This window comes from Genypterus blacodes, unplaced genomic scaffold (genome assembly GCF_046128005.1).
Source record: "Genypterus blacodes isolate CSIRO-AG114 ecotype Tasmania unplaced genomic scaffold, CSIRO-AGI_Gbla_v1 ptg000012l_1, whole genome shotgun sequence".
NCBI lineage: Eukaryota > Metazoa > Chordata > Actinopteri > Ophidiiformes > Ophidiidae > Genypterus > Genypterus blacodes.
Window position 1 is genome coordinate 4,728,100 of NW_027466826.1, and position 15,427 is coordinate 4,743,526.

Here is a 15,427-nt window from a genome sequence, read left to right on the forward strand (position 1 = left end):
AACACTCTCTCCATTCCCTTCGCACCAGCAAATGAGAGCGTCCTGTTTGCAGTACCACATGAGGCAGCTTAGTGAGGGATGTTTGCGCTTGAGGCCTCCTGCAGTCCCACAGTCCCCAGTCTGTGTGCGTTTGTGTGTGTGTCAGTGTGGGTGGGTGTGTTTTAGGTTATAAATAGAGTGGCTCCACCATCAGAAAGCAGTGCAATTAAGCTGATGCCAATAGTAGCCATGGCCCAAGCCAACTTCTGTCCTGGATGACCCCCAAGTCCATGGACAATTTGCATATATGGACACAAAATTGCATATATGGCCTTTTTGCAAAAGGACATGTTGCCTATTGTGCTATAATTAAAGTCACTCTAGTTATATTCCTATTTCTCTGAGTTTGTTTGAATAGTGGCAAAACACATCAGACATCATTGACCCTCTTTGTGTCACGTTTTTGTGTCCCCTTATGCGTTTAGATTTGTTTGTATTTGTATATTAACAATGTGGTTTGCTTCGGTTACTTGTAATAACCTTGGTACTCAAAACTTACAATGTATTTTGTTAGATGTTGCTGCACAGCTACAAACAGGGTCTGTTGTGGCAGGATAGAAGGTTTGTGGTTTGTTATGCGGATCTCAAAGCTGCAGAAACATCAAATGGCATTATTAATGACATCAGAGCGGCTGGTATACTTCAGGCCAGTGTGAGGAGCTGAACCTTCAAGGGAATTCCCTTGTTCTGCCCCGATACACACCTGACTGACAGCCTGGGAGATCCTACTGACAATTACATAGTGTATATGTATCTGTGTGTGTGTTTACGAATTAATAGCAATAGGAAGGAAGAAAGAGGAAGAGCCATCATGTGTTTCTTCTACTGTTTTCTAAGATTACAATATATTTTTCTAAGGCCTCTGGAGTCAGCAGCTGTGGTTTCACCTTGTAAACACATTGCACTTGTGAACGGAAGACTCCGTTTCCAGCAAAGTCCAGGGCGGGCGAAGGTGCTGCTGTCTCTGGGCAGCGGTGTTGTTTTTAATGGAAAGCGATTATGCAAGCACGGTATGACATAACATGAGCATAATTGAGTCCTTCAGGTGATTTTGAAATGGCCAAAGCTATTTTAAGAGAATAAATCACACCAGAGAGACACCAAACAAACTGGATTGTGAATTGGAGCTTGACAGTAGTAAAAGCATTATGTCCATGATTAGATCATGCATGTTGGGCTGCCATCACTACGTAGACACACAGGGGGTTACACTGACACTGACAGTATCTCCAGTCTACCTTCTAGTTGTCCATCAGTGTAGCAGAGATGATTTACTGCAAAAGAGAGTAACAGCTCTGCAGGTTTGGCCGTTCAAATGTTTCTCCTGGTTTAGTTTCCTTCCTGATCATAGAAAGCAGATGGAAGTACACAAGCATGACTGCAGGCTGGTGGATCAAAAGCTACACATCTGGGTTCCACTGTAAACTGGTTGTGACACATCTGTCCAAAATGTCTCAATACAAAAATTATCTTCTAAGAGAATTTTGACAAAACAAACACATGTTTTAAAACGTTTCATGCATTTATGTGACGTTTCTTCCCCGGATCACAGGGTTTGGAGTAGAAAGTGGAGCTGTGAGTCATGGCCGACTACTGAGCAACAACTCCAACACAGTCTGATTATTTATTTATTTCACTGCGACAGAAAATAAATGGTCACTCTCAGGAAACTGGCTGTGTTATAATGTGTGTCTTTATCATACAGTAAATGTGTTATTTTCCCCCTGCTGCAAAATTGTAATTTACCCTGGAGTGTGTTATTACATTTGAAGGTCAAAATAATTATGCAGTATATTATTTTGGACGTATTTATGTAGGCGAGGAGTTATTTGTTGGATGCAATAATTAAAACGGATGGTTTGCCATTTAGCATTAATGTGATAGGGGGGCATGGGGGGAGGGGGGGGGGGGGGGCACATCTGCATAAGATAACCTGTGTCACTTTTGTGATTTTCTATCTATTCTATGAATATTAATACACATATTTCATCTAAATTATATAAATTACTCACTCTTGGATGCTCGCTCTGATCTAATTCCCGCTGTTTGCAATCACATTCTGTAACTCGACAGGCATATTCTCTGCTCCCTGTTTATTTTGAATATTACTGGTTTATTCTCACTGCCTGACAGCTCCGACAGTTATTACCAATTACTGCTCACCCACAGGAAATGGTGTTCTCACAATGCCCAGCAAACAAATACTTCACCAGGAGCTGTCTTCCCCCTCATCGTCACTTAGTTATTAAAGCTGGTAAACAAGGATGCTGCAGGATCAGTGGTGTTTCCCTGTGAGACGCTGGCAGGTCAAGATAATTACACTTCAATACATAATATGGATGGTGAAAAAACTTTAAGTGTTGCTTTCCTTTCTTCAGGGATCCACCAATCTAAACTTACCCAATTAATTCATTCTCCTTAGAGATGTATTATGCAAAGTACAGTACACACTGTAGTACAGGGCTGAACTCTGAGGATGAAGACCTATGACTGAATTGATGATCAGGTTAAATGTGTGTATAGACTCACTGCTCATCTTGTTTGTTGTCTGCTTTTCTAACTGACTTTAAACTTTAAACATTTATATTCATAAACGTATGTGAGCATTAGAATTCTACGCTCATATCTATGCTTGTTTCCATCAAAGTATATAATCAACCTGGAAATTAATGAGGATAATTTTTCTTAACCATCCACATTTTTTGTCATCATCCACACAAATTATAACCCTTGCATTAAATGTCATATAGAGAGCGTTATACAGTATGACTTGTTGTTATAGAACTTGACTTGCTCTTTGCCTGTCAACTTGTGACTTAACTTGGACTTGCATGTGACTCGTGCAGCAATGACTTGATCTCATCTCTGCTGATTTCATTCAACCGCTTTGTCCAATGTCTTTTTTTTTTTGCTGATGTGGTCCACAAACTCAATAGGTGGACCGAGCCAGGAACCGTCCCTGTTATCTTCCAGCTGCTAGTATCAGCAGTAAGCAGGCACACAGGCTGAATTGGAGCTGATGTTGACATTGTGAAATGGTGCAGCTAATAACCTGCTGAGATCATCATATTCAGCTTCAGATTGAATATTAAGTAGACCTCTAAATTTAAGAACTCCTGTGATATACTCCCTGACACAATATGGGCATGAGTTTCTCCAACAAGTCACAATAAACTCATTAAATAGGTACCACATTGAATTACTCTGATGTGCAAATCACCCCTGTTTCTGCATGCACAAGAAAGCGTTTCCTTCCTGTCCAGGCTGTATGAGAGCCTCTTGTTCACCTACAACTTTAATTAGTGCTCTTGTCTGTTAGACAAAGGTGTGCAAATCCACACCACGTCTTATTCAAAAGACTTGAAATGCTGCATTCAAATGGCAAACATGTGATTCTACTCAAAGGCCCTCATCATATTCATAGCCAATCATGCTCTTCTTTCAAAGATCAACCACGTGGATTTAGTATGAAACACCCACTGCTGTCTAAAATGTCTCAACCTTCTTTATAGTCTTTGGAATTGCTCTTTAATGTTCCTATCTGCAATCAAAGCATGTGTCACTTGTATATGTCAACATTCTTTCATTCAGCATCTGAAGATAAAAATGTCAGCAAGATAAAAATTCACTTCTACAAGAGGGGGCAGATGAGGTTAGAATAAACTAACACTTTATTTCAAACACACTGATATTGTACATCTTGTATGCTTTTGTTATGCGGAAATAAATATGACATAAACTCTGCTGTACCTGTGTACACTGACAGTAAACCCTGCATTACAATATTGACATTGCAACGTGAAAATACCTTAACTGTACATACGAAACCATGACAAGATGTGTGCAGGCATCTAGTAGAACTCCTACTTATCCAAACATTTTGTGTGTGTTCCCACTTCTTCATCCTACATATTACACAGCACTACTTTCCCTGACTGTCCCGTCAATATCAGGACAAAAACACTGCAGATGAGGAGAACAAAGATGAAAGACATTTTCAATAAATACACCACAACAGAAGACAATACGAACATAGTATCCAGTTCTTCACATTTACATGAGAGGACCCCGGTCTGGTGCCACAAGTCAGTGTGAAACCATAACATACTGTAATATCCCAACATATCTATAACATACTCTATTAAAGATCAGTGATAGAATACAATATACAGGGAGGAAATTCAGATGGATGCGGAATAAGCACATTTTTACCTCAACAATGTGCTCAGGCCTTCAATTCCAGCGTGTCCATTAGCATTTCAAGAAAGGTTTACATTCAAAACTACGTCAAAGGCCCCTGTGTCCTGATGCCACAATGTAGTAGAGAACGATGAGGTCAGAATAAAAAAGCTTCATATAGCGGCTGAAGCGTTAGCAACAAAGACATCACAGCAGTACGTTTCATTATACAGATGGTTTTCTCTTCAAAGATGGACAAAAGCACTTACGATTGATGAATTACAAACACCTAGAGGAGAGCCGTGTCATTCAATTCCCACCTGTATATTTACAGGATGAAGTTAAACTTATGAAATGTTTCCCTTTATTTGTGTGCAGATTACAACCCGGCGTAGAATCACCAGAACCAGAACCAGAACCAGAACCAGAACCAGAACCAGAACCAGAACCAGGATATTTCATCTTTTCTAGTGCCACTTCAATGTCTAGTATCAAGTTTTCCTTACAGTGTACCATTACTAGTACACAACATTCATAAAGGAGTCTACTAACAAAATGTATAAACCTCCCAAATGTCATATTTAAAAATATATATTCTGCATTCAAGTTTCCCACGACAGACAATCAACTTTAACAGTATTACCTCATGTATTAACTCTTTAAAAAATACCTTCTGTTATCAATATACAGGAATGCACTTGATGTGTGGGGCCGTGTCTCTCTTCAAAACATCGTATTACTCCCTTTAGTGACATTACGGGGCAATAGGTGAGCCTTTCTCGTTCCCTTTCCTACAAAACTAACTTCCCTTTTTCATACAGATCGCCCACATAATCTGCTCTTTTAGCAAATTCATGAATTGCAACTTTGAAAGAGCGTTGAAGCGTGTTGACATTAACGGTATCGGCAGGCAAATACTTCGCTATAACGATGAAGTCTGACAATGTGGAGGCGTGCGACCAGACTAACTGACACCTTTGATAAAGATGAGCCAAAAAAAAAAGCGACAAATCATCAAAATAGTTCGACATTTGTGGGAATAATGATCCTTCATTTCCAAGTTCCATCCAAACTTTCTAATTTCATTGTTTAAGCTTTGTTGTGTTTCTTTAGCTCATCTTTAACAGGTGGGTTCAATCCTATTTATCCATACTGTATAACTGCAGCTGAATATGTACATTCCTCTAACTTAAGGTACCTACATATTTACTTTTTGATAGATTACAGAAATGTGTTCTAATTCAGCAACATTTTAGAGACCAGTGGCTGTCTAACACTTCTGTTAATGTCCTACAGAGTGTGTCTTTCTTCCCTATATTTTACTTCTACATACCTGAAGGCGTTTCTTTTAACGATGGCTATGCCTTTATAGGAATAAGAGTATTTGTCCTTATAGGAGCACATAATTTTCATCTCTGCTACGTAGCATTGTATCGTCGTTAACATGTTTCATTTAAAAGGAGACTGTTGCTTGATCTGGAGTCTCAACTAGTATATAATGAGATTTGCAGGCTCTGAGCGTTGCAGAATGGAAACTACTGACCCTTGTGTTATACGTACTTGCTCAGGCTACCTATAGATGCATGATGTGTTTCCGGGCCAATGTCACATTTGTGTGCTACAGTATTGTGTTCGCTCTGTCTCACTCTTACTGAATCATGGGATCATCTCCGTTGGGAGAATCCAGGGACGACCCAGTGACAAAAGGCTGATATTTTTCCTCGCTGCGGCTTGAAGCTTGGTCGGACACGGTAGAGAAGGATAAGTGGTCGTGTTCCAAAATGGCCAGGTGGTCCTGTGGCTTGTCTTTCTTCAGATAGAACATTTTCCTCAGCTGCTTCAGCTGCTGCAGCTCGCAGAATGTCTCCAGCACCACCAGCATGACTATCAGACCCAGGATTAGGTAGACTGAGGAGACAAACACGCAGAAAGACAAAAGGTGAGAAATGAAGCACAAATTTAAAGGTTTGAAAAAAACAAACCCATAAGCTTTTGGTCTGACAAGAAATTCAATCTCATTCATGTGAGGACTAACTAATTATGTTTTTGGTGGACATAATATTCTGACCATCAAATGTTTTGAATACGATTTTATCTGTTATGGTGTTATATAATAGATTACATTTCAAATAACACTTTAAACTATTGCAATAACAATCTAACAGAAAGTCCTGTATCGCTTCAGTAATGTATTGATCACAAGTCGACACAAGAGGGCAGTGGCGAGCTTCACATGTCCACCAAAAGCACCAATAGAATAGAATAGAAAAGAATAGAATAGCTTTTATTGTCATTGTATATGATTATACAACGAAATGCATTTGTGCTGTGCCTGAATCTTTGAACAGTAATAAATAACAGCAATAAACTATGAATAAACAACTAGAAATAAATCGTAAATAAGAAATAAACAACACACGGTTCCATTCATACATTAAAACATGAGTAGTCTCACAGCTCAAGATGTCCCAATAGCTCAAGATGACTCATATGACATGTCTCGACATCCCATACAACATCACAACATCACATGACATCACTATGACATATGACATCAGATGACATCATGAAAATCCCATATGACATCATGACATCCCATATGACATCATGACATCACAACATTACCGCCCCAAATGACATCACATGTTCCTTGCCCCATATGACATTACATGACATCATAGCTCAAGATGCCCAATATGTCCAAGATGCCCAATATGTCCCAATGTGTCATATTGGGAGATATTGTGATATTGTGATATAGATATTGTCATATCAAGAGCTTTGATGCTGCTCTAGATTGGTAATGACCAAAGTTGTGCTATAATCTTCTTGTGTTGTTAGCCTGTAAACTTCATGTTCTCTACTTTTTTCTATTTTCTTAAGATTCAGAGTATTCAGAAAATGTAGGCCTTTTTTTTTTATTATTTTTCATATTTCTACTGAAGAAATCATTTGACATGATAATAAGCATGCAGTCATGAGACATTTTGGAGATTGTTTTCTATATAAGGAGAGAGAGAGAAAGGGAAAAGAAAGAATGAATAATGACTAATGAGAGCTAGGAAATGTGATACACGAGTGGACAAGGACGCATAAGGAGACAAAGAAAGGGAAACTTGAGCTGCTGACTTGTACAGTCAGGTTCAGGTGGGGAATAATAATGTTATTGCTGATTAATAATTGTGTGTTCTGTACCAGAGTGGTGATAGTGAAAGTCAGATTTGGTTGTGTTAGATGGGTCCATGTGTGTGACACATTGCCGTATGCAGATTATTATTTACATACTGGGGGAAGGAGGAACAAAAAGACGAGAACTAAAAGAGAGAGAGAACTAAAACCAGAGTTGAGTTTTAATGTTTACCACAAACCCCTTAAAAACTTCAGAGAGTAATTATCTTGTAATTTGTCAAAGCAAACACAGCCTGTAATTGTTCCTGCATTTACCAACAAAACTTAACCCTTTCTGTGGCTTTGTAGTGACCCAGTCTAAGTGTCTTCCCATATGAGTGTGTTAAACAGAAGTGCTCCAACCGGCCCGCCTGTAGCTGACATTTATTTATTTCCTCTGCACACAAGCACAGAGGGACACAGTGTTCCCCCCGCCCGCTATTACAGACTGACACAGCACTGCTGAATGACGTCATTGTGCACCCACGTCCCATATGGAAGTGACAAATCACTCCAGTTGCGCTTGACATTTACGCACGGGCAGCTCGTCAATACTGTTTATGTTTTTGTCAAGACACGGCTTCATTTTCCTGCAGCACTGAACCGACAAACCCTTAATGACCTCTGGGTTTGACTTTTTGGTTTTGCTTTGGTCATGTAGGCAAAAGCAAAATGGAGCATGAGGGGAAAATGAGCTGGTGTCATCAATTCTGCTGAAAAGGAGGAGAAAAGCTGCTGAAACTGAACAAACCCCCGGTGTAAGTCTACCTCAAAATCCTTTCCTATGAGTGTGAGTTCATCATTATACGTGGTGCAATAACAAAAGAGTCAAGCAGCAGCAGCAGTATGAGGTTTGCTGAATGTGCCACACCTAAACAGGGCAAAGCTCACAGTCATAAATGTGCTATTTCTGATAGATTAGCAGTGAACTCGCACAATGAGACCATCAGTAATAACCCTTGTAGTAGGAATGGGCCATGTGCTATAATCTGATGCAGACTGAGTAATTTAAAGTCATCAAACAACGATATATAGCTCGATTTGTGGTGAAACCCAAATGAGAGGCGGTTGTATGTATTCAAATAAAAGCTGAACTTCTGTTGGATTTTTCTGATACAATCTGCCCAGATTGCTTTATAGCTCACACAGCTGTGGAGTGTCCTTTCCTCAGAGCAAACAAAGCAAAGACCAACATCCTGCTTGCTGTATAGGTGGAGTTAGAGATAAGGAGAGACGTGACCCCCTGGTGTGAATCATCAACACTCACCGGTGATGCCCACTTTGTAGAGTTCCCTGAACTTCTGATTACCGCCCTCTCCCGGTACGTAGTCTCCCAGGCCTATGGTGCTGAGGGAGATGAAGCAGAAGTAGAAGGACTCCAGGAAGTTCCAGTTATCCTCCAGCGCCGAGAAGATGGCGGCGGGGATGAGGAAGAAGCAAGAGACGGCCAGCAGGGCGAGCAAGGTGGCGTGGACGATGGCCACGAACGGCTTGGACAGACCCCAGCGCGTGTGGAAGTACATGATGGGCCTTCGCGTGCTGTAGACCATGATCCTTTGCACCACTGCGGTGAGGAACAGGAGGGTGAACGGGATGCCGATCACGGAGTAGACGATGCAGAAGGCCTTACCGCCGTCTGACAGCGGGGCTGCGTGACCATAACCTGTAGGCAAACAAACCAGAACAACCTTAGTGCAATTAACAGTCATGAAAGATGTCAAAAGGTTTTCATGACATCATCTTTCACTCTGTCATATGGAGCGACCAGATGTTTCACTCAATGAGAGAACAGGATCACCAAGACAACTAAATAAACAAAATAATGATAATTATAATGATACAGTTAAAGTCAACACGTTTTCTGTCTGCACGCTTCATTCATATATATATTCTGATATTAATATAAGTTAATTATATAGTTAAATTCTAATCCAGCTGTCGGTCCATATGGCAATACACTGGATATAACTGGGGCAGAATGAACTGTTAAAGTAGATTGTCTGTCAGTAAAATTAAATAAATTCTGTCTAACTTATTAAAGATAAAAATACGTTTAAAGTGTTTAAGTGAACAATCCTTTTGATTTAGAATTTACTTGCAAAAATGGAGAATGTACTGTGCTGTCCCTGTACAGTAAACATGAGTTTAACAGCATAATAAACATACAAACAAGTAAAGAAATGATCTTGTTTGTTTTTTTTTGTAAATCAATGCTTATGTAGTATTTCTAAAAAAAAGAATTTGCCATGTCCCCGTCAAGTGGCTGCAACAAGAGTGTTAGACATACCTGTCTATCTGTCACAGGCATGCAAATGAGAAAATCCTGTCCCCTCACCACAATTTGAAAGAAATTGTGTGTGTGTGTGTGTGTGTGTGTGTGTGTGCGTGCCTCATACTGTAATATTGTGTTTGTTGACATACTGAGTCTCATAACAGATACATGTGTCACAAGCTTGTCTGATCCAGATGTTCCCTGTTTACATGTCAACAGAATGTTGTTGGGACTAAAACAAGAACCTTAGCAGACTTGTACAGTCATTGCACTCAATATCAGAGTTGATACGTCACAGGCTGAGTGACAATAACATGCTCTGCCTAAAGCTCTTCATGTAGACAGGCAGACAGGCAGACAGGCAGACAAATACCTGCAGCTCGTGATGTTTTAAGCAATGTGAGACAATTGAGCCCTCTAATGCCTTCAGGAAAATAGAGTATTTGTTTTAAGGGTTTGTCCATTTGCACATGACCTGGACTGCTTGTGAGAATAACATTTTGCCTGGATAAACACATGTTTGCATCCAATGACGCATCTTTTTCTTACTTACTTAGTTTAAAAAAACAAGATAGAAATGAGCAGAAAACTGAAATTCTACTTGTGGATCCAAAATGATTTACTTGCTTTTATTACAAGCCCCTTAGATTAGAACGCCACATCCTGGATTTTGACCAACACCAAAAAAATATCTTAGAATTGATTTTAAAGTCCTTTTACTTATCTACAAAGTCTTACGTAATCCAGCACCTTCATGTATCAGGAACAAGAACTCTGATCCTCCACTGCTTTCTCTTTTAACAAGTTTCTAATGTTTCTACAACAAATTGGGGAAATGTATTTAATTGTGTTTCATTGATGTTTATTTGATGCGTTGTTAAGGTTTTATTGCTGGTTTGTCTATCACCTATTGCTATTTTAGTTTCTTATCTATTGTTATTGTTTATTTTTATCTGATTCTCACGTTTTGTTAAAGCACTTTAAGCTGCATCTTATTAGCATTAAATATCCTACGCAAATACAGTACTATACAGTACAAATACAGTACAATACAATATTTTCCATCTGTGCTGAGTGTCTGCCTTGTGTTTACATTTGCCACATATATAGAGGGAGATCATATAGCTGCTTACTTGTTGCATGTAATAACAAGAGATAAGATCATAGATTAATTCACACTACTTCTTCTTTCGAGGGTGAGACTTTTACAACCTGATGGGATAAAGTCACAGTAGCAGCCATATGTTGTTCGTACTACATTATAAAGTATTACAAAATGTCGAATAGGCTATTTATCACAACGATCAGCTTCTGCAAGACACAAGTTACTCTTGTGTTTGCCACAAATAATATACAGTAGACGGTTACGCTACAGGCCAGCATGCGTGTGTATGTGTGGCCTCGTGTACAGTCAACCTGATCAGTTAACTTGATGAGATACAGGAAGAACTAGAGGCCAATGAGTTTAAGTGTGTATACAGTACAACTAGTCATAATCAATATAGTGTGTGACCGTGAACGCTACATACGTAGACACTTACCTGTAGTGGACAACACGGTGCTAGCAAAGAACAGCGCAGAGGTGAAGTCCCAGTTCCAGTTCACAGAGGCGTTGTTGAGGATGGACACTCCATAGTTACTGGCATCAAGAGCTTTCTTCAGAAAGCTCTCCAGACGTTCCTCCGACAAACAGTCATTCTCCTGGAGGAACTGCTTTTTAATGGCCCGCAGATCTTGGCGCAGGACATCTTCGTACGGTAGCTCAACCGAGGAAAAGACAACCGCGCCGAATATAAGATAAAGGACGTACCCCAAGACTAGAAAGACAAAATACCACGTCGATTTGTGATTCTGTATCAACCGCACACACGAATTGCTGGCCAGGGACTGAAGCATCTTCAATAGGTATATCACCTCAGCGTTAGGTATAAGTTTTTAAATATGTTTTTAAATAATTATTCTTAAAGGCAACGGCGAAATCGCGTCAAAACCGGAGCATTCTGTACACAAAGATGAGACGCAAGTGGCCTTGACGGTGTCGATCCTCTTCCCCGTCTGTGAAACCTGCTGTGGCACTTGATGCCTTCAACGACTATCGGAATTCTCACAGTCATGTAGGGAAAGCGGTAACACGACTGCAAAGATTGGTTAACACAAAAGCTTTACTACAGATGAGAATATGTCGCGTTTGAAGATTATCTTGCGGGTAGACTAGCGCTGAAGTGTTAATTAAGATAACTTTACAGAAAAGGCCCCGTTAAATAAATTAATTCACCTATTCCTTAAAGCACCTGAAACCAAGTTGCCGCCCTCCTTCTAATCACGGAAGCTACAAAGTATCAAAGTAGCTGTTCATTACAAAAATATAACTACGCTAATTCTGAGCTACAGGATCCTTTCACTTTTACCGTGCAATAACAATGACCGTAACAGCTCACGAGTTGTAGACTTTACGAGCTTCAAATGGGACTGCAAAGGCAGCAAGTGATGTGGCGGTCACAAAGGCAGTGTGACGTCACAGTTTCGTTGTTCCCCTCCCAGGTGGACCAGTTCATTTAAAAATACCTTAGTTCCTGTTTCGATCCTCATCTACATAATGGGTTTCGAGAAGGAAGTTCAAATGCCGCACCGGCACCGTATTTTGCACACTGTTTGGATCAGAAAGGAAAGTTTGGACATGGGAGGCATCTATTACAAAAGCTCCCTGAGGGTCTCCATCTTCGAGAGGGTGACAAGACACATAAATCAATCTATAATTAAAGATATAATTCATGGCGATGTAAAGGAGGAAGTGGCCAATTAGACCACAGATAAGAGCCCCTTCAGCCTTGTCCAAGTTTCTATGACAATTTAAGGGCCCATCTGACCTGTAAGAATAAAGAAATAAATTCTCCTATGCACAGGGCCGCAGCTATCATGGTATATGGCTCTGGATCCCTTAATTTATGGTATATTAAATATAAATTGTGTTGAATGAATGGTATTGTCCGTAGTTTGCTGACTGATGACTTATTATCTGATAAAGAAAATAAAACGTGAGTACAGTAGCATTGTGTGTCATCTGGTACATTGGGCATAGCAATGGTATGATGCTGATTGTGCTATACATTAATGCCAAACACGTGAACAATATACACTTCATTGTTACTGATAAGAAATAAAAATACGGAAGTACAGTTGTGTTGTTGCACTAAGTTATTAAAGTTAACAAACCAAGAGAATAATGAATATAATACAGTTAAGCACATCATGATACAAGGTATTTATGCACAGCAGAAGTGAGGAAGGGCCTAAATCTACTTTAAAGGGGAGATGGGGCTCAAGTATTGGACAATTTAAACATGAATATTGAATTATTTGTGGGTGTGTTATTCTAGTCATTTATAGAATAGATAGACAATAAGTAGACGTCTGAAGTGTGTGATCTAAATTTCCAAAAAATAGGTTAATCAAACTTTTTTCCAGATCTGAAAAAGTTTAGGGGAGTTTAAATTCAGAGAGTGACAGTATATCTACTAATCTACTCATCTACTAATCTACAGTATTAGCAGAAGGATAATTTTCCTGCACACTGTAGGCTTTCCATTCTTAATTCCATATGGTAGCTGCATTGTCACACCCATATTCAAGAAGTTTGCTAATAATTGCGCAATACTTTGTCAGTTTGAGGCACTATTGCCTGTTCCTCTCCAGTTGGAGCCCCTTTGCTTGTTGAGTGACATGTGCAATTGTCAATAGAGTGACTCTTCTCTGCAAATTGACTATATCCTCTATCCCAGACTACTATATAAAGTAAGCATGGGAAAGCACAATATAACATTACAAACACACCAACTCATTGTATTACAGCTTGTGTTGGTCTGTGTGCACAACTATAGTTTGAATTTGTTTGAACAATTAAAGGGACACTTAAATCTCACATCAGGTAATATAATCAAACTAATAAAGTAAAACATCCTTACTGATGTTCATTGTACAGTATAACAACAGATTCAACAAATTCAACCCCCGCCTGCCTGTGGACACTCTGGACAAGATTTGGGCTCCTGATGATTCGGCAGATTGTGTCCTAGGGATCTCCTCTCAGGCCTGGATCAGGGCATCAGTGGACAGTCAGTGGCGGTACTTTGTGGCATCGGATGCACTGATATGTAATGTCCCATAGGTGCTCAAACGGATTTAGTTCAGGGGAACGTGAGAGCCAGTCAATGGCATGAATGCCGTTGTCATCCAGGATCTGCCTACATACTCAGGCCACATGAGGCCAGGCATTGTCCTGCACCAGGGGGAATCCAGGGTAAGGTCTGACAATATCACAGCATTTCATCTTGGAACTGTTTCATGTCAGCTCAATGTGAACCTGCTCTCATCTGTGAAGAGAACTGGGCGCCAATTGACTCATTCTGAAGGTTTGTCAAACATATGTACATATGTCAAACAACTTTAATGCCTACAGGTAGTCTTAAAGGCAATACATTACATTACATTACGATCATTTAGCAGACGCTTTTATCCAAAGCGACTTACAATAAGTGTGTTCAACAAAGGTAGATAAAAGAACTTCAGGTCACAAGAAATCGTAAGCGCATTTCCTTCCTAAACCAACAGCTAAGAGCATAACTAGAGCAATAGTGTTTGAAAAGAATGTTGTGGTTTGAGTGAATGCCCTATTTACACTTTTGGGAATACTTTTGGGAATACTATTGGTTGGATGCTATAAACAAAATACAGAAAAGCAAATGGATATAATATGAAGGTAATTTGAAGAGTAGTCTGAGCTGAGTCTGAGCTGCCTGACATTATTATTGTACTGTGTGTCTAAAATGCCGTATTCTGTCCCCTATTTGTCAGTAAGCAATAAATAGGTATGGACAAAATGTCAAAGAGATTGCTGGCCCAGAGTGGTAAAGATTTAGCTAACAGCAGATAACTCCATTGTGCATCAAATTTAGTATTGTTTGGAAATATTGAAATATTGAGCTGCTTTATAGATTCCACATATTATACATTGATAGTGTAAGCATCACCATTTCATGTGTCTATTTTGATGTAATCATTGTCTATATTGATTTATTTATTCCTGATTTTGAGGTACATTGAAAAACTGAATTAAATAAGATGTTAATCTCATATTTCAATTATAAGCACCCCATATGTTAATGTATAATATATGTATATATATATATATATATGTATAATAATGAGATATTACACATCAGGCTTGCATATGTTTAAAAGGTTGGAGGTACAACATCGAACAGACTAGTTGATGTAGCAATGGAGCAGTGATGTAATCTGGCTTTAGAAAACAAAAATATTTCAGTGGCACATTCACAATTACGAAGAAGACCTGACGAGTCAACTGTCACGCCTAATTATATTCAATCTTGAGGTAGTCATTCATCATACAGGACTCTGCCGGAAACGATGATGTAATCACTCAATGCTGATGGTGAAAGAAATGTTGCAAATGGTCACCTTTCTTCACTGGCAAATACAATTTAGGCTATCATAACAATGTGTATATTACCCCAAGCTATTGTTTTAAGAAGAAAAAAATCCTTCTCTGTAAATAGAAGAATTCGTATTATTAATTGCATAACATTTAATGAAAGAGACTTCATTTGTAGGTAATAACTAGTTGACAATGTATTTGTATGTGTTGTAATTTTCCTTTGTAACGAATCACTGAGACCCTATGACCGCAGATGACCTGTCCGAGTTGCCGTAGCAAAGCAATTCAGTGGCACTCCTCTCAATGAACGCTGG

General features: G+C 39.4%; 1 protein-coding gene across 1 annotated transcript; it reads right to left on the minus strand.

Moving 5' to 3' along the window:
- Positions 1-5,045: 5,045 nt before the first annotated feature.
- On the minus strand, positions 5,046-11,962 carry kcnk1b (potassium channel, subfamily K, member 1b). The gene is made up of 3 exons (XM_076166299.1): positions 11,200-11,962; positions 8,654-9,049; positions 5,046-6,126 (listed from the first exon to the last, which is right to left on the minus strand). The coding sequence occupies exons 1-3, from the start codon at positions 11,552-11,554 to the stop codon at positions 5,867-5,869; spliced, it is 1,011 nt and encodes a 336-aa protein (XP_076022414.1). The 5' UTR covers positions 11,555-11,962; the 3' UTR covers positions 5,046-5,866.
- Positions 11,963-15,427: the final 3,465 nt, after the last annotated feature.

Bases quoted from the DNA above. Each gene is read 5' to 3' on its own strand.
- kcnk1b (XM_076166299.1), bottom strand. From the start codon at position 11,554: ATGCTTCAGTCCCTGGCCAGCAATTCGTGTGTGCGGTTGATACAGAAT. The intron at 9,050-11,199 runs GTAAGTGTCTAC...GTTTGCCTACAG, and splicing joins CACCGTGTTGTCCACTACAG to GTTATGGTCACGCAGCCCCG. The intron at 6,127-8,653 runs GTGAGTGTTGAT...TTGTCTCCTCAG, and splicing joins CTACAAAGTGGGCATCACCG to TCTACCTAATCCTGGGTCTG.